Here is an 18,497-nt window from a genome sequence, read left to right on the forward strand (position 1 = left end):
TAGATGGTGCAATTGTTCATGTTGCTTTTAAGTTCTTTATGCAAGTTCAATTTTTAATGTCTGAATCTTTATGCAAGTTCCTAATATCTGAATAAAATTTGTCAAATTGTTTTTCTGAACATGAGATGAGACCATGTCATTGTATAACTTTAATCCAGCGGTTGGCATTTGTGGTTGTATACATATAAAAACAAACTCCCTTATTTAAAATAAAAACCCCACAATGCTTAAGGGCACTTGTAGTCCAATGAACTAAGGATAACGGGTTGAAAGATACATTTAAACAATGCAATGTTGACATACGCCCTTCCCCAAATAAAGATTATGAACTTAAAGCAGTTATATTAAATTCATACATAGCCAGAAGTATAAATGGTATGTATTAATACATTTCAGAAAACCCCTGAATGTTGCAAAAATGTGCAACTTACATTTGGACATCTGAGCTTTGTCAATTTGCTTTCCAGTTAGTACACATGCCAGCATTACAAAAGCCAACACTTATTTATACGGACAAAATTAAATGGAATTTGAACCTTTGGTTTGCACTTACATATTTTTTTTTTGCTGTCTGGACGTAAAGACTAAACAAGTTTTCACTTTGACCGAACTAAAAATGCAAAGTAACCAGGAGGAAGAAAATTTCAACTCAAAAGACCGCTAGACAAAGTATTGATCAGTATTCCACAAGAGGAACAGAGTACTTGGAAGAACTTGACTGCATAGAATACAAAATCTATAACAGAAGACTCAGTTTATAAACATAACCTACATTTATATCAGCAATAACAATAGTTAAGATTGATTGTATGCAAGGCTCACACAACTGCAATCTCTTGACACCATGCAAGTTGCTCCTTCCTATAGTAAGATTTGTTTTAGCCTTTACACATTAGAAAATATATACATATATAAAAGAAATTAATCAATGTTTTTACTATGATACTTATCACAGCATGGCCTGAATGTATGTACCTATGAAGAAACATTCGCATTTCCGTGTCCCTATATAATTTACTTCCCCAGAATGATTCAGACTGGTATGACCTAATATAATTCAACCCTCTTCCTTTCCAACCTGGCCTTTATAAAGTGAAAAATCGCCCTTGAATTCACTTAATACTCATCAATCCTGCAACAGTTCATCTACCGTTGAACATGGGAACAGGGTGGGGGAGACCAAATTATGACAGCTGCCCAAGATCAAGCACATTATTTTTTTTGTGTGGAATTTGGCATTTAACCACTTAAACCCCAGAATCGTTATTGCGGGGAAATAGATTCACATTGTAAGCTTGTCAAACGGCTATTTTCAGCGAAAGCTTTCCCCACAACAGAAAACTGAAGAGACACTGGTATTGACTATTGAGCCCTGAGGGACTCCGGTTACCCATATGGGATTTAAGTACTTAAACCCTCTACACTTTGAGTTCCCCACAAGTCTATACTTGGGCTCCCTCCGGTTTTTTTCCGGCAAATTTAGCCTATTAGGACATAGGTAGGGTTCATTTGGTTAAGGCCCATCGGATATAACATCAGACCAGTCTAAGAGGGTAGAAAACACCTGAGATGTAGGGAAAACAGAAGGGAAGCTCTCAAACTCAAGGATGCTCAAGAGGAGCGAGGGTGTGCAGGTAGTATCAGGTCTTTACTGTCTGTTTTCCTGCAGTCCCATCGTATTGTTAACAATTATCAAGGTAGTGCCACTTCCCTTCATAATAGCCATGCTTTAATTGATATTTGTGTTGATTTGAATGTTTGATTCCATGATCGGTGATGCCAAAGTTGGCAAAAATACAGGACAGATCTGTCTCCCTGACTCAGCTCTTGAAAGCAATTAAACCTACTCTGTTTTAATTCGTCAACACATCTGCACGTCTGTAGCCCTTGGGGTTGTGAGTCTGAAGTCAGACGTGCCCTTCTTAAACCCTTAAATGTTCATATATGCAGTGTGCCAATGTCCTCTGCAACTCTCAAGGCCTAGTCATACTCCAGTTTTAGGTGATAAGGTGACCACCGAAAATACATGACACCACACCGTCGTGATAAGAGACTCACTGTTTAACCGAACGCATCTCAGTTTTTACAGAGATGGCGTTTTTACTGAGATAAGGTGACCACCGGAACGGTGGTCACCTTATCACTAAAAACTGGAGTATGTGTGGGCCTTCAGTAGCTGCTGCCGTTCATTTGGGTAAGGTCCACCTGCATCACGTTGATGCCGCTGTTAGCTAACCGTGCTATGCTGTCTGCGGTCAGGGTTTCCATGGTGACAAGGGTGGGCTGCTCGTTGTTCAACCCGGTTCCAGCCTCTGTCATAGGAGGGGACGTGGCACCGACTGAAACTGTGGCGCTAGCCACTGCCTTTTTGTTCACGTGGGTCTTGATATGCTTGGAGAGGTGGTCGCTGCGCATGAAGCGCTTTGGACACTCCGGACAGATGAACTTCTTCTCACCTGCACATAAATTTGTTTAAAGAAAAGCAATGTTAGAACGGTGTGGCAAGGAGTAACATAGTTTAATACAATGCTATGCCTGCTTTATAGTAGGTTGTGTGCCGTGTCGCACAGCAAAAATAGACGTTCCATTTTAGATCTGCTATTTTCAGTGCAACCAAGTATAATTCAGGCTTTCTTTACTAGACCATGACACACATGCTTGGCTAAAACATGCTGAGTCGGACCCATGTCCATGCATATGAGGAACTATAACTACAATGCCAAAACTGTTCAACAGCCATACCAGTGTGGAGTGAGGCTTGAAAAGAGGCAACTCCAATACGGGTCAGTGAGATGAAGACTGCAGCCAAAATGTTCTAGCAAAGATCAACACTGATTTGAAAAGAATGGATTCTATTATGCATGCACACTTCTCCAGGAAGTCAGGGTATCTGCAAGTATCAGCAGACCTCTTTAATATCAGAGTGGAAATTTAAGACTAATTTGACATCAAAACGAGTCCTTGTTCTTCCGGTAGGAGTGGCTAAACACATGGCCGCTTGACTTTTCAGCTCTCTCCGGTAAAATGCATAAATCTCTCTAAATCGAATTTAAATGTTTTAATTACAAATTTTTTTTTGGAATGAACGAGAGGAGACAAACAAGGAGTCATACAGTGAAAAATATACGGGAAAAAACCACCGAATTCAACGAAATGGACGAAGCAAGACACGCTGCTGGCAACGAGGGAGCAACAGGTGACTTACTCCAGAAGGCCCTCGAAAACATCACCAAAGAAATAAGAGACTTTAAAAAGGACTTGACCAGTGAGCTAACCTCTTTTAAAGAAGATTTAAAAAAAGAACTGATGGCAGACCTTAAAGACCTCAGACAAGATGTAACGAAGAGATTTGAGGACACCGCGAAAGAAGCCCAGAAGCAAGACGCAAGAGTCGCCGAGGCAGAGGCCCGCATCGAAGAGTCGGAAAGGTGGAACGGCGAAGTAAAAGAAGCTCTGCTCTGGTCTCTGGAACAACAGCGAGTTCTGCAAGAATCCCTGGTTGAATTAGAAGGAAGATCAAGGAGGAACAACATGCGTGTCTATAACGTAGTAGAGGACAGTGAAAAAGACAGTACTGTCCAGGAGTTTATTGGCAAGTTGCTGATTTCAGAACTCTCCCTCCCACCAGACACCGACCTACAGATTCAGAGGGCTCACAGATCCCTAGCCCAAAAGCGAGGTCCAGAGTTCCCACCGAGATCCATCGTGATAAACTTTCTTCAGTTCAATACCAAGGAGATGATCCTCAGGAAAGCATGGCAAACGAAGATTGAAGTCGCAGATAAACGCCTTAATTTTGACCATGACTACCCGAATGCGGTGATGCAGAAGAGACGTGAATATCGCGGAATCAAAGCGGCTTTGCTGAAAAAGGGAATAAAGTTCCAATCACCGGGCGCCATGATTTGCATCAAATGGGTCGAAGGCAAACGCACATACGGCAGCGCAAAAGAAGCCACGGAGGAGCTCGTGAAGAGAGGAATCGCCGTGGAGGAACCGAGACAACCAGTGGCCAGCTCCCCCGCAGAGGAGATGACAGCTCGCCTACAGCGGAGAATGCCGTGGCAACGCACTGGGGGGAAGCCGGGCCGCAACGAAGCAGTTCAACGAGCAAAAGAAAAACTTAAAGCTTTCCAGTGGGGCCAATCCGGCCAAACTAAATAAGAGAAGAAAGATAAGTACCGAATGAATCCAGAGCGCACTTAGGGTATTTTAGCATAGATTTCCCATGTGGTTGCTGAGTCTTTTGTTTTTTTATTTTTCCTTACTTTCTAGGAGGGACCTTGGGCTGAGTCTCTTTTCTTTAATATTTTTATAGAGGTTTTACTGAGTGGTTTAGTTTATTGGTTATATTTTCCATTGCTGACAGAGGTAGACGTAAGATTTGGCATTTTATTTAGTGTGTATGTATATATGGGCTATATATATTCGTATGTATGGCCTGGTTATGTATATGCAATCATGCGGGTGTATTGCATGTGTATATATACGAGTACTGTGTATGTATATAGGCTTTTTTCTTTTCTTTACGGTTTTCTCCCTTTTTTTCTTACCACACCTAATTGTTTTCAATTACGCGTGGCTTGCACGCGCGGCGGATGATAAACCATTTGATTAATGCACCGTTGAATAAGCTGTTGGGAGCATAGAGACATTTACGGAACAGTCTTGTCTGAACTCGGTCAGAACTTTTTTTCTTTTAGCCTATATATTCTGTTTCTGTCCACTCGTGAAATGAGTGACCAATAATTGGAGTTAAGTGCTGGAATGCAAAGGATTCTCTAGGCATAGTATATCGTCTCATATCTGGATCATTGGATTTGGTCATTGTATTTTTTATAATTTTTTCCGTGGCCTTTTTTCCCGTATAATCATTATTTTTCTCGTCAGATTTAAACGGACTCCTGTAGATCATATATATACCGAAGGAGTTTTGAGCAGGCATGTCATAGTGGACACAGCTTGTGTGGATTTTAGCTTAGTTCTTTTTTTTCCACATACAGCGGGGGCCTTCACTTTGAGTGTAGTTTTTTCCCCCCCACCCTCCCATCGGGATACAACATGAGGTGGCAAGAGCTTTTTTCCTTTCTTGGAAGCCACCTGGCGCGTCGTGTTTTATGTGTTTTTCTATATGGTTTTTTTGTTGCTTTTATGTGTTTTTTGTGGGCTGTATACATCATTATTACTGTGAAAACAATGTACAATGGCTAATAGAAATTTTAAGGTGATATCCCTCAATGTAAACGGGCTGAATAATCCAGTTAAACGGAGCAAAGTCATCAGTAAGATGAAACGTGAAAAGGCACAAATAATATTTTTACAGGAAACACATCTCTCTCGGACGGAACATGAGAAACTGAAAAAGTTTGGGTTTAGAAATACTTTCTACAGCTCTTTTAAATCGGAAAATAGGCGTGGTGTGGCTGTATTAATCCCAAACTCTTTAAATGTAGAAATTATTAAAGAATATAATGACAAAGAAGGTCGATATGTCATGGTGAAATGTAAACTTGAGGGCTGTGTAGTAACTTTACTGAATATCTATGCCCCTCCAGGGAGTAATAAGCTTTTTTTTAAACATATTTTCGATTTGATAATAACAGAGTCGGAAGGAATATTGATTTGTGCAACAGATGCAAATAATATACTTAGTAAATTGGACACAACAAATAAAACGGTAACTACATCTCCACAAACAAGAACAATAAATGCTCTACTGGAGGAATCAGGTATGTTTGATGTGTGGCGAGAATTCCATCCGTCCGAGAGAGACTACACACACTTTTCAGTGCCTCATTCTGTACACAGGAGAATTGACTATATTTTCATGTTCAAGGGTGACAGACATAGAATAAGAGATTGCTCATTGGGTTCAACTGATATATCTGACCATGCTGCTGTTTATTTGACTTTACATCTGGACAGTAGACCAAGAAATACGCTATGGAGACTCAATACAGGTATTCTAAATAACAAATTACTCACGGAGAGCATCAAATCCGATATTAAAACTTATATACAGGACAATGATAATGGTGAGGTGAACCCAGTGATGCTATGGGATGCTGCTAAAGCAGTACTTAGAGGAAAGATGATTGCCATTGCTTCAACTTTAAAGAAGGCAAAGGATTACAAACATCAACAATTAACCACAAAATTAAAACAATTGGAACAACAACATAAGGACAAGCAAGATAATCAGTTACTACATCAGATTAAGGGTATTAGAAAGGAAATTGACGATGTCTATAAGAATGACTATGAGAAAAAATGCAGATTTATTAAACAAACTTTTTATGAATCAGGCCCAAAGGCTACGAAAATATTGGCCAGGCGGCTACGTAAACAACAGACTCATAACGCAATCCATAAAATTAAAGATCCTCAAACAGGAGAAACTTATAGTAATCTGGATGATATCGAGGGAGCCTTTGAGACATATTATAAAAATCTGTATACGCAACCATTTCAAGTGAATAAGGAAGCAGCAACATCTTTCCTGGATTCCTTAGACCTCCCCTGTATTGGAGAAGGCGAAAACAAAATCATGACTGCCAAAATAACAATAGAGGAAATAGATAAGGCAATTTCTAATCTCAAAACAAATAAATCTCCAGGCAGTGATGGCCTACCAGCAGAATGGTTTAAAACCTTTCGTATTGAGATCTTGCCTTTACTCCTGACATCTTTTAATTTTACTCTTAAGGAGGGAGTAATCCCTCCCTCATGGAGCGAAGCAATTATAACAGTGATTCCTAAGGAGGGCAAAGATAAGGCCCTATGTGGCTCATATAGGCCAATATCTATTCTGAATGTTGATTATAAATTATATGCCTCAATCATGGCCCAACGCATGAACACCTTTCTGTCCGAGATCATCGAAACTTGCCAGACTGGCTTCATACGTGGCCGCCAAACACAAGACAATATAAGGCGGACTTTACATGTCATGAACCACATAAAACAACATAAAATAAGCTCTATTTTAGTAAGCCTCGATGCTTTTAAAGCATACGACACTGTTTCGTGGGACTTCCTGTTCCTGATACTTAAAAAATTTGGCTTTACTGAAGAATCAATTAAGTGCTTCAAAACTTTGTACACAAAACCCACAGCAAGAGTTAAAATAAATGGACATCTATCGAACCAATTCACTCTGTCACGTGGCGTCCGTCAAGGCTGCGTCTGCAGTCCAGGACTGTTCGCCATTTTTATAGAACCCCTGGCCCAGGCAATCAGAGAAGACCCTCAAATACAAGGAATCCCTATAAATGATGAGGAGCAGAAGCTGGCTTTATATGCAGATGATTTGTTAATTTATTTAAAAAATCCGGATAGATGTCTCCCCAAATTAATGAGCTCCTTGGAAATGTATGGTCGGTTCTCAGGCTATGAACTCAATGTGGATAAAACTCAGATACTCTCTTATAATTACAAGCCCTCAAAGGAAACAAAAGAGCTTTACCCTTTCAATTGGAACTCTAAATCAATTAAATATCTGGGAATAAGGTTGACTAAGGACCTATCTAAACTCTATGAAGCAAATTATCAACCCATAATCACACAAATTAAAAAAGATATTGAGAGATGGTCTCTGTCTCCCTTGGACTTAAGTTCTAGAATAGAAGCAGTCAAGATGAATGTTATACCTAGGATATTATATTTCTTTCAGTCTCTACCAGTGGAGGTGCCTGCCAAACAGTTTTGTGAATGGGACAAAATGATATCTAGATTTATCTGGAACGGAAAAAAACCGAGAATCAGATTCCAAACTTTACAACTCCCTAAAGAAAGAGGGGGACTATCCCTTCCAAATTTGAGGGATTACTATTATGCGTCACAATTAAGACCTTTAATATGTTGGTGTGATGATAAATGCGAGGCAAAATGGAAAGCTTTGGAAATTAAATCAATCAACATCCCTATTCAGTCTTTAATTGGGAACAAAGACCAGGCTAAGTCATACTATGACATTTTAGACCCATTCACAATATTTACTTTAAATACTTGGTTCAAAGTCGTGAAACAGTTCAAAATGGAGAGGACAATCAGGGTGTTGAGGTGGCCCGCTTACGATCCAGATTTTAAGCCTGGTGTGTATGATCAAACTTTCAGGCGATGGGCTCGGTATGGTTTTTCCTCTTACAGTACTGCCATGAAAGGCAATGTGTTATTGAACTTTGAACAATTGAAAGATATGTGTATGTGCATAGATAACAAGGACTTTTTTAGATACCTCCAAATACGAGAGTACTTCATGGGGGAGGTGAAAGCATCCGAGCCGGTGGCCTCAAACGATCTCATACAGGTTTTTATTCAGGCATATAAGCATGAGTCCAAAAGAGTAGTATCCAGTATTTATAATGCCCTGGTTTCAGCTAGGGTCAACTCCACAGAGTACATTAAAACTAATTGGGAAAAAGAGTTGGAGATTACCATCACATCAGAAGAATGGGCAAACATGTGCAATACACAAATTACATCCACCAATTCAAGAATGTGGAGAGAATTCTGTTGGAAGAACCTAATGAGATTTTTTATTACCCCCAAAATTAAATCGAGACAACTGAAAACAGATCAGCCTTGCTGGAGACAATGTGGCCACAAGGGAGCGGGCCACGCTCATATTTTCTGGTCTTGTCCTAAAATTCAGAAATACTGGCAGGACATCCATTCCACCTTGGAGACCATTCTGTGTTTTGAGATACCTCTGTCTGTTTCTTTTCTACTGTTGGGAAATATCCCTGAAGAGTTTCTAACACATGATAAATATTTAATCAAGATCCTCTTAGCAGCAAGTAAAAAAGCAATCACACGACGCTGGTGCCAGCAGGACCCACCAACGAAAGATCAATGGATGGACATTATTGAGGAACTGTATTCTATGGAAAAACTAACATTCATACTTAGACTACAAGAGGATAAATTCTATAAAAAGTGGGAAAAGTGGAATTTCTTCTCTCAGCCTAGCGATATTGCAATTGGATTTCATTGAAAGTTTTTTTGTAATATGAGAAATGCAGCCTTTTTTTTGTTTACTTTTTGTCTTTTTTCTTTCCGTATTGTCTTGTCAGTTGTGTATGTTTTTTCCTTCAATAAAAATTAAGTGAAAAAAAAAAAAAAAACGAGTCCTTGTTAAATGTCATTGGCAATCCGCATCAGTCACAGGCTCACAGCAATGCCAATGCAAGGTTGCCAACAGTCAAGTATTGGCTGGAGGAGACTACGGCTGCACAAATACTGCATATATGTAAACGTTTGTTGACCAGGTCATACATTTTTTATGCATAGCAAGTCCAAAATGTTTATCATTTAACATTACTGGATATTACTTATGTGTCACACAAGTTTGTGTCCATCTTGGTGTGATCTAAATGGACTGTTATGTACCCTTCCTTTCCTTGTCCGTCTGCATCCTTGCTGCTTTTTTCATTATTTTGGCTTGGCTGTCTCACAATCTGCATCACTCGACTCCTATTCTGCTTCTGAATCCATTAATCCTCATTTCCGTAGATCTTGAATAAGCTGCCCTTTGTGTACCGTCTCCATCAGTCTCTCCTTTCTCCTCATCTCTTCCTCTGCCCTCTAGAACTTTAATAATCAACCACTCTTTCACAGTATGGTCAACAACACAGTATACAGTATTACAATTTGTACTAGCTTGTGTGGCCCTGGTCTTTCCCTAGTGGGTCTGATCGAGGGTAGCTACTGGGACGTAAATCGGGACTTGATCACCCCGGCTGGGTCACCCGAGTGAGGGGTGTGATGTTTGCGAGACCCGAAACCCTGATGACCTTGGGATACATCACTGAGGATACGTCCCAGCATCCATGTGATGTATTTTCGTTCGTTCTATATTACTATTGTACTAAAGTGCATTTTACCAGAGGATTAACAATTATCTTGTTTTCCTGTGATGTATTTAGACTTCGCTAAATGTGCAAGCTGGTTTGAAACTGTTGTTCCTTCTGATTATTTTAACAAGTGAAATGGATTAAGATTGCCAACACTAGCACCGCATTTGGGCTTGTGAAAGCAGCAACACAGGAGAGAACACTTGTTTTCTCCAAGCCTATCAAAAGTGGGTGGTGGGTTGGAGGATATTCACAATGCAGTCCATAAACAGTCCTGTCCTTAACTAAGAGGACAACCCCAGAGTTACCAAAACATATGGTGCAAGAGGGAATGAGGTTACACCATGCTTAGATGCTCCAGCAGAGGTACATGTTATAACTGAAATAAGGTGGGTAAATGGTCCTCCACTACACAAAATTGCTTTAATTGTATTAAAGACTTTAATAACCCCCATAAAACCCGGCAAGGAAACATCACCTGTGTGTGTCCTCTTATGACGCTGCAGTTCATCCGAGCGAGTGAAGCGTTTTCCGCAGAACGACCAACCGCAGACGAAGGGTCTCTCTCCTGTGTGCCAACGGAGGTGGGCCCTGAGGTGGGACGTCTTGCCGTAGATCTTCCCACAGCCAGGGATGTGACAAATGTGCTGCTTCTTCTTACTTGGATCACTGCAAAGGAGAGAGGTTTGTGAGCATAGTTTTACTGCTAAAGAGAGATGTTTGTGAGCATAGTTTTACTGCTAAGGAGAGATGTTTGTGAGCATCGTTTTACTACGAGAGGTTTGTAAGCATAGTTTTAAGTCTTACAGGGTGACCTAAATCCTATTGTGCTGTTGTGAAGAGGACGTGTGAAAATCCAACCACACACGCTTCACAATGCATTCTAGGTCTCAATAGATCGTTTTCTGCGCAAAACCTTTACATAGGCTGGTGAAGATTTTCCATTACATAGAGAATGATCTAAAAACAGAGCTTCTTTTGGAAGTATTATTTCCAATTTTCATATCCTTTCCACAATAGAATAATAGGATACAGTTAAATAAAAAATACAACAAAGCTATTTCACTTTCAAACACGTTTGTGTCATTTTAACATCTACTCTGTTGAAGTTGCTTGATTCTTTCAGTATTTAGATATTTGATATTCATTTTAGCAGCTGCTTTTACATTATTTTAATTTCCCCATAAACCCCTCACACATTAGGACAATATCAGTCACCAGAATGACAGGTGTTTACAATAAATCTATCATGATTCAAATGGAGTTTGAAGTTAATGGGTTTGTATAGGAAAGGGTTTGCGCAACTAAAATGCATACTGTATCAAATATCTAAATACTGAATTAAGCAACTTAAAAACTATCTGGGGTGTTCACAAAAGCCTGAGTAAAAATGACAGCAAACATGTTTGAAAGTGAAATATTCCTTTAACTTTCCCCAATGAGCAGATTGGTGCCTAGCATGGTTTCCTTTGCTGTCGGTATGTGACGTGTGAAAGGGTGAATGCAATGCACATTGTAAACTTGCTTTGGATAAAGTCGCTACATAACTGCCCCATTTACACTTTCTTTCCTATTATATTGACGCCTGGTCACAGTTCACCAATGTTGAATTCCATGCTTGAGAAGCGCTGTCAAAATGCCACAAAATGTTGCACCCCCATGATTCCATAGAATGAAAGTGATGCTTCTGAAGCTTATGTATGACCCTGCCCTAAATGTCAGTAAAATCACTTCTAGCTGTTGGTTGTCTTGCACTAGACTGAGGCTAGGTAATACAGACTGCCCTTGTGTGACTGCCTGGGGGTTCCTAAAATCCGACTTGAACAAGGTCATAGTTTTAGGCAATTATACCTTACCCAGGCACAACCCATCGTCATCACTGACGGACGGATGCATATGACTGACCTTACAAAAATGGCCACTACTGTAGTCATTCAAATAACGTACCGTGCTTCTCCATCCTTGCAGAATGGACACGTACAGGCTTCTCTCCGGTTGCGTCGTCCTTGAGGCTGTGGGCTGATGTTCTCGTCATCAATGGCTGTGCTGTCGTCCAAACTTTCTCCAGCTGTATGCAACCCCTGATCACCTACAGTGATGAAGGAGTGAGTGATATTCAAATAGAGTTGAAGAAGTAAAAACTTTTGGCTTTGCACCTTGTTTTTTTAAGATGACTTGAATGCGAATATGTAATCACAAATAGTAATACAATACTACTGATTAATCTATGGTCATTGTTGGGTTATTATACAGACTAGACAGGTAGTGGAACCATGCCTGTGACTACACTGGTGAAGGCTTCAGGCTTGATAAGTCAAACGATGGGCAGGGTCAGGTTACACCCCTTAAGACAGGAATACTGTAGCCAACTCCCGAATACTAATGAAAATCAATAGGAATAAATTTGATGTCACACACAACTACTTCAACAACGCTACTTGACAGGATGATTTTTGTATACTTGGTGCTATTGTAATGGCGTAACTGGTTAAACCAGTATAGTGTAGCTGTAGTGGAGACACCAAGTGGATAGGAGATCAGTTGCATAGATAAGTGCTTTGCATTTAACAGCAAATAATGGATGCAGAATTCATTGCAATTCAATTGTACACACCTTGCAAGCAGAATATGACCCATGCCACATATGTCCTTGACACAAATGCAGCACAATATGGATATTGTATTCAATAAGTAAATCTCTAGTAGTAGCAGCCTACTAAATGTTAAATAATTTGATTACAATTCTTTGGTAAATTAAAAAATCTGTTACACCTCAATTTGATTAAATAAAAGGGACAAATTGACCATGGAAAATAGTAATTTTATACGGCCAAACAATGCCTGGAATCAATTAAAACATTCAAAAATAAAGTTAAATTGCCACTTTAAGACTGACGCAATAAAATAATTGTTTACACCCCTGAGCCAAAAAGTAGCATATAATTATACTGTGGACTCTTCCAACACTGAGATACTGACTGACCTGTGGTGTTGGCGATGGTGATGGGGACCCCTTGCAGCTGGTGCATCTGCAGTCCTGAGTTGGCAAGTGTGTTGATGTTGATGGTCTGCAGGCCTGGGATCTGCACTGTCCCCTGACCCTGGCCCAGCTGGGGTAGAGACTGCATAGGGGCCAAGGTGATCTGAGCTCCACCCGGGCTCTGAAGCTGGATGGTCTGCCAGCTCACCTGGCCATTGGGGCCCACCGTGCGGAGGAGGATGGGGCCCGTGTTTGGCATGATCTGGAGGTTTTGGAGCCCTTCCTGGGTGAGCGTCGGTGTGGCAAATACCTGACCTCCAGCTGCTGTGGCCTGGATGGTTTGCAGGTGGGTCCCGCCATGGAGTAACTGCTGGGGCTGGATGAGGATCTGCTGTGGCTGCTGACCATCTCTGTTGTCTGGCTGTATGGGAACACCCACATTAGATGCCGTGTTCTGCTGGAATGTCCCTGACATTACTAGTCCATTGCTGTTCTGCGTCTGGCTCATTCCATAAGAAGTAGGGGTCTGAGTGGTGATTGTTGTCGCACCAGTGAGGTAACATGTCCCGCTGGAAGACACTGGCTGATGTTGTATAAGCTGACCAACACCTGCATCCCCTCCGCCACTTCCATCTCCCACTGTACCGCCCTGCCCAGCACTCACTGGTAACAAAGTGATATTCCCGTTCAGGGACATGGGCATGTTAGCCAGAAACTGGTGCTGGTTTTGCAACACACCGTTACCTAAGCCTAGACTCTGTATGGGGATGGCTCCCTGTAAGAGACTGGGCATAGTTATGATGTTTCCCGCACCGCCTGCTCGGTTAGTGGTTGTTATGATCTGCTGGCCATTGGGAGAAGACACGATCTGGAATTGCTGCCCTGCACCGGAAGCAGAGGGGTCCTGTTGAGCCTGGGCGAACTGCAGCTGATGTCCATCCACTGTTTGGAACTGGGGAATCACCTGATACTGAATGTTGGGCATCATGCTCGATAAGATGGTTTGCACCTGCTGTCCTTGCAGGGTTGGAGCTTGGGTCACCACAAACTGCTGCTGCTGTCCCTGAGCTGAAATAGATGTTGTTGGTGACAGCACCTGTCTGTTTTTGCCTGAGTCGCCTCCTGCCATCACCGCTGAGTCAGTAGTGACCGTGCTGGTGCCTGAGGAAGTCTGGATGCCGACGGGGATGACTTGCCAGCCGTTGGCGGTGGAAGTCAAAACGCCTTGGGTCAGCTCCAACTGTTGATGCTGGTTTGGTTGATGGTGGTCGTTAGGTGAATCGCTCTCTCCCGGGGTGTCTATCCGACTACAGGTGGCCGCCAACAAAGCAAGTGGAGATGGTTGTTGGGAGTCCTGGGGAAGGCAGGGGCGAAACAAACACACATTTTAAAAAGAAACGGGGGAAGGAAATTGGAGACAATACAGAAGCAGGTTAGATGTCAAAGAAATGATGTTGCCATGTTGAAAAGGCCTTTAACAGTTGTAAATTAACCAACATTTACTTTGTTGTGCGACAAATTGAAATACCCAATCTACAAGCTCACAGATCAGAACACATTGTGAGCTTGTAAATCTGCCACTTTTGTATTCTTTTAGAACATTTTTGACAATAACTATTTTGACATGCTCAAAATAGGGAAGCCAGGTTGGGTCAATCTGTGGCTTTTACATAGATAGACCATAATAGAGAAGTCACAACAAACAGCATATGCCAGGAGTTGTATATAAAAAAGTAAACACATTCTGAATTTAAACAAAATATATTACCCAAATCACTGCACCTTCTTGATTTTGGATTACTACACTGACTGTTCTGGCTGGGGGGTGACAGAACATAGTGGGAGAATGGGTGGGACCACATTTTTTCGAGAGCAGCGGCGGGCTTGGCTTCCCCTCCCCCAACCCACCCATCTCCCTCCCACACTTTATTTTGCCCTATAAACTGACTCAGTGTGTGGAGGCCACCCCCTCCAAGGGCAGCCAAATGGGCTGAGCGAGATGCACATGAAGTGCGGGGCTTGATGGGAACACCCCATGTGGGCGAATTTTACCTGCCCATTCCCCCACCCCGCCGCCGGTGACATGTGCTCCTGACAAAAATACAACAACATACATCCACAAGACTAACGCCTTCCTTTTCAAAGTCACGGATTATCATCATCACACAGACCCTGCGATTCATGAACACGTGATTATTGTGCATTAAACGGGTCTCGCTGCGCGAGTGGGGATCAAATCACTGACTGACAATCCAGTACAAATCGATCACGGATCAAACATACTTGTTGTGTGTTTGCGTTTCGCTTTTGGTTGTAGTCTCCGTCGCTCTCCAAAGCGGCCATTTCATCTTGCTGCTGGTCTGCAGGAAGGAAGGGGACTTTATTCATACCACTGATCTCAACACTAATGCAAAGGATCGTCCCATTTTATCGGAACAAAAAATACACAGCAGAGTCGAGCTGACACAAATGTACAGTTCTAGTCAGCATGTGAGCAGTTGGTGGGCTAGTAAACTTCAGCAATCGAGCCGCAAGTCTTCTCCTGCGGGCCAGCTAGCCGTTTGGCTAAGCTAACGTTAACACTAAAGTGCAACAAGTAAACATGATTACATTGTTAACATTAGAACTGACTCAAACATGAACCACGAACTGTAGCTGACTGTCTAAAACATCACAGACACAGGTCAATCAAATTAACATTATGAGCAAATGCCATTAATACAAACCTAATATACACCACCTAGCAAAAAAAGTTTACGTTCCAGTTAGCGTAGTTGGCTAGCGATATGTTAGCTACCAAGAAGTGGTGTTAGTTTTAAATATGGATGGGAAAAAACTGAACGTAAAAACTTACAACCTCATATTCAATACATCCTATAAGATCCCCAAAACGTTATGCTTCGTATTCAGTTTAACAATGTTTTCAAACGTGTTATCTTCACTCAGTGCGCGAACAGAACTACAGTTGTAAAAAGTTGACTTACTGCTCATCATTTCAAGACGGGAGGAGTTTCTCTCAGAAGCCTTTTCTGCTTGACAACTTTTCCACCAACGCGTCACACAAACTTGCTAATGAAGGAGGCCAAAACCGGGAGCGCTCGTTTTGTAATCCGTGACACGACCTAGTTTGTGGACGAAGAAAGTGTTAAGGCTCATACATAGTCTGGATTTTCGGTGGTGAGGTGACCGCCGAACTACAACATGACGTCACAAGCCACGGTGAAGAGCAAACCACCGCCACCGCTCCAGCCCTTCTCTGTTTTTACTCACCACCGCTTAATGTTATTTCAGCTCCGGTGGTCAGCTCACCACCGGAGTGGTGGTCACCTCATCACCGAAAATCCAGACTATGAATAGGCCTTCAGTAGCCTTCTACTTTGTACTTAGTTCTACAAGAACACCCGATCTACAAGCTCATTTTGATCGGCTAGTTTCTGTTTTATTTTCCATTTTTATTTTATTAAGCAAGTGGAAGTGAAACGAATACCCACAAGGCTGTGTGGCAGCTAGCTACTGACAAATGCGGATGGTGATGATATATTTTCATTATGTATTTTAGTATATAAGTTTTTCCTCACTTTTTTCTCCTTTTCCTCACTTATTATTAGTAGTAGTATGCTCAAAATGAGCTTCAAAGTCCCACATAAAAAACATTACATTCCAATCCAATCAAAACGAACCCACTCCGGGCTCAAACAAGTTGAAACTCGTGAGTTTCGAGTTGCGTTAGAATTATATCACTTCAAACTTGCGCTAGCCGGAAGCCGGGATGTGAGCGTCTTTATCTGTGGCGAGTTCCGTGTGACATGACTGCGGAGTACAAAACACGCGCACCCTTTGACACGCTATCAATAAACGAACGTTACTTTGGTCCAATGGGAATTGTTATTGTTGTCAAAGCACACGGGACAACCAATGTCGTTTGAGCGTGGGGCGGGTCTTTGGATTGAGCGAATGCAAACTAGGTTGTCCTCCCTCTTTAGTCTGATTGACATGACGTTGACAAGTTGTACTTTTTCTCCCGAAAAGCGCCTTGAAAGTGTGTATAAATTAAACTTGTAATACATTCGATTGTTCCCACTCACGTGTGTCTCATAATAATTATCAACAGACCGCTGTCCCATAAAGTATAAATATATATATTTAAACCTAGTATGTTGTGGACAGTGGGAGAAAAGTCAGGGAGTTTACATTCCTTAATAAAATATAACATAGATCAAATATAACAAGCTAACAACGCGACGATACGTGTTAACTTATATCTGTTCTTTTTTTTTGCAAGCGGCATTCATTCTCAAAACTTGCGGCGACTCCATGCATGGCCACTCCCTTGGTGGCATTTTGTGGGCTGGGGGGAAGTGGGGAACGCCCTGGGGGGAGGAATGAGGGTGGAGATGAGTGTCGCGTTGAAAAACCTCTTATCTCCAAAACTGTTTCAGCCAAGAAAAGAAAAGGCAGGTCATTGGTTTCATTGTATTATTTTTTATAAAACAACAGACTTATTCACTTCCACTAGTTTATTTAGGCCTATTTATTTACTTATTAAATGAAAGCATTAAAAAGTTGGAATGTGGAGATACTAGGTTTCTGACCGACAGTAACGAGATGATTATTTGTGGGTGGGAGGGAGGTTTTTTGTTTTGTCATGGAGATGTGGAGGGGGTGTCAATGGAACGCACATGTGTCATGTAAACAAGAAGATGTCACACTACGCCCGTGACGCGAGGTTATAATGTCACCCCAACTACCCCTGCAGACTGCAGGCTAGGGTGGAGACCATAGAGACTGGAGAGGAGAGTTTGAAAATCACGCAAATGTTTATATATCCAAATCAGTGGCGGAAGGTTCCTATAATGGCAGTGGGTGCAGCCACGCATATTTGCGCTGCGGCTGGCTGCTATTAGCTCTTAAAAGAGCCGTTGTGTTGTGTTATTATTTTGCCAGTGGGTTCTTCTGCTCCTGTGCACCCCCGGAGTTGACGCCACTGATCCAAATGAATGCAAAAACATTGAAATACTGCTGTCAACAAAGTAGGCATATAAAACATCTCATAAGTATCTCTGACAGAAAATGCACAATCTGTATTTTCACAAGATAAGATAGTAGGCCTAGGCTATTACTCAAAGTGTTAATGTAACATGTTTATTTTATTGTTTTATCTTGATTGTTTTGTTCCACTTTTGCTTTGGCAATGTAAATTTGCCAATGTATGGCAATGTAAATTTAACGTATTTTTTTCTCATGCCAATAAAGCTCAATTGAATTGAAACATATTGCATATTGACACAAATACAAACAATAGGCCTCATGCTCTGTCAAAAGCCTATTATTAATTAGGTTATAAACTATAGCGGCTATCTCCATTGCATTTAGCAATGGTGATGGTGACAGATGAACGCCCAGAAATATTTTCGGGAACAAAATTATGACATACTGTGGTGTGGTATGTATGAATATAATATGTCTACGTGTACACCAGATATGGAGCCGTGTGTCGCACGCACGCGCGCACACACACGCACACTACCACTCTCTCTCACACACGCACGCGCATACACGCACGCGCGCGCGCACACACACACACACACACACACACACACACACTCACACACACACATTGTGCCGGAGGATGAACTGTGAGTGTGAATGTGAACACAACAGGT

At 41.6% G+C, this 18,497-nt stretch overlaps 1 protein-coding gene across 4 annotated transcripts; it reads right to left on the minus strand.

Annotated features, from left to right (window-relative positions):
* Positions 1-136: 136 nt before the first annotated feature.
* sp1 (sp1 transcription factor) lies at positions 137-15,897 on the minus strand. 4 transcript variants are annotated; one of them, XM_083771489.1, is made up of 6 exons: positions 15,819-15,897; positions 15,118-15,194; positions 12,838-14,188; positions 11,802-11,943; positions 10,333-10,523; positions 137-2,456 (listed from the first exon to the last, which is right to left on the minus strand). In XM_083771489.1, exons 1-6 carry the CDS (start codon positions 15,826-15,828, stop codon positions 2,170-2,172), a joined length of 2,058 nt encoding a protein of 685 aa, XP_083627615.1. In that variant the 5' UTR covers positions 15,829-15,897; the 3' UTR covers positions 137-2,169. The 4 variants fall into 4 exon arrangements, with proteins under 4 accessions (XP_083627615.1, XP_083627617.1, XP_083627616.1 ...); XM_083771491.1 differs by having other exon boundaries at positions 15,692-15,830; XM_083771490.1 differs by lacking the exon at positions 15,819-15,897 and adding an exon at positions 15,689-15,814.
* Between the last annotated feature and the right edge of the window lie 2,600 nt (positions 15,898-18,497).

The sequence above is a fragment of the Protomyctophum parallelum genome (genome assembly GCF_964188405.1).
Source record: "Protomyctophum parallelum genome assembly, chromosome: 8".
Classification (NCBI taxonomy): domain Eukaryota; kingdom Metazoa; phylum Chordata; class Actinopteri; order Myctophiformes; family Myctophidae; genus Protomyctophum; species Protomyctophum parallelum.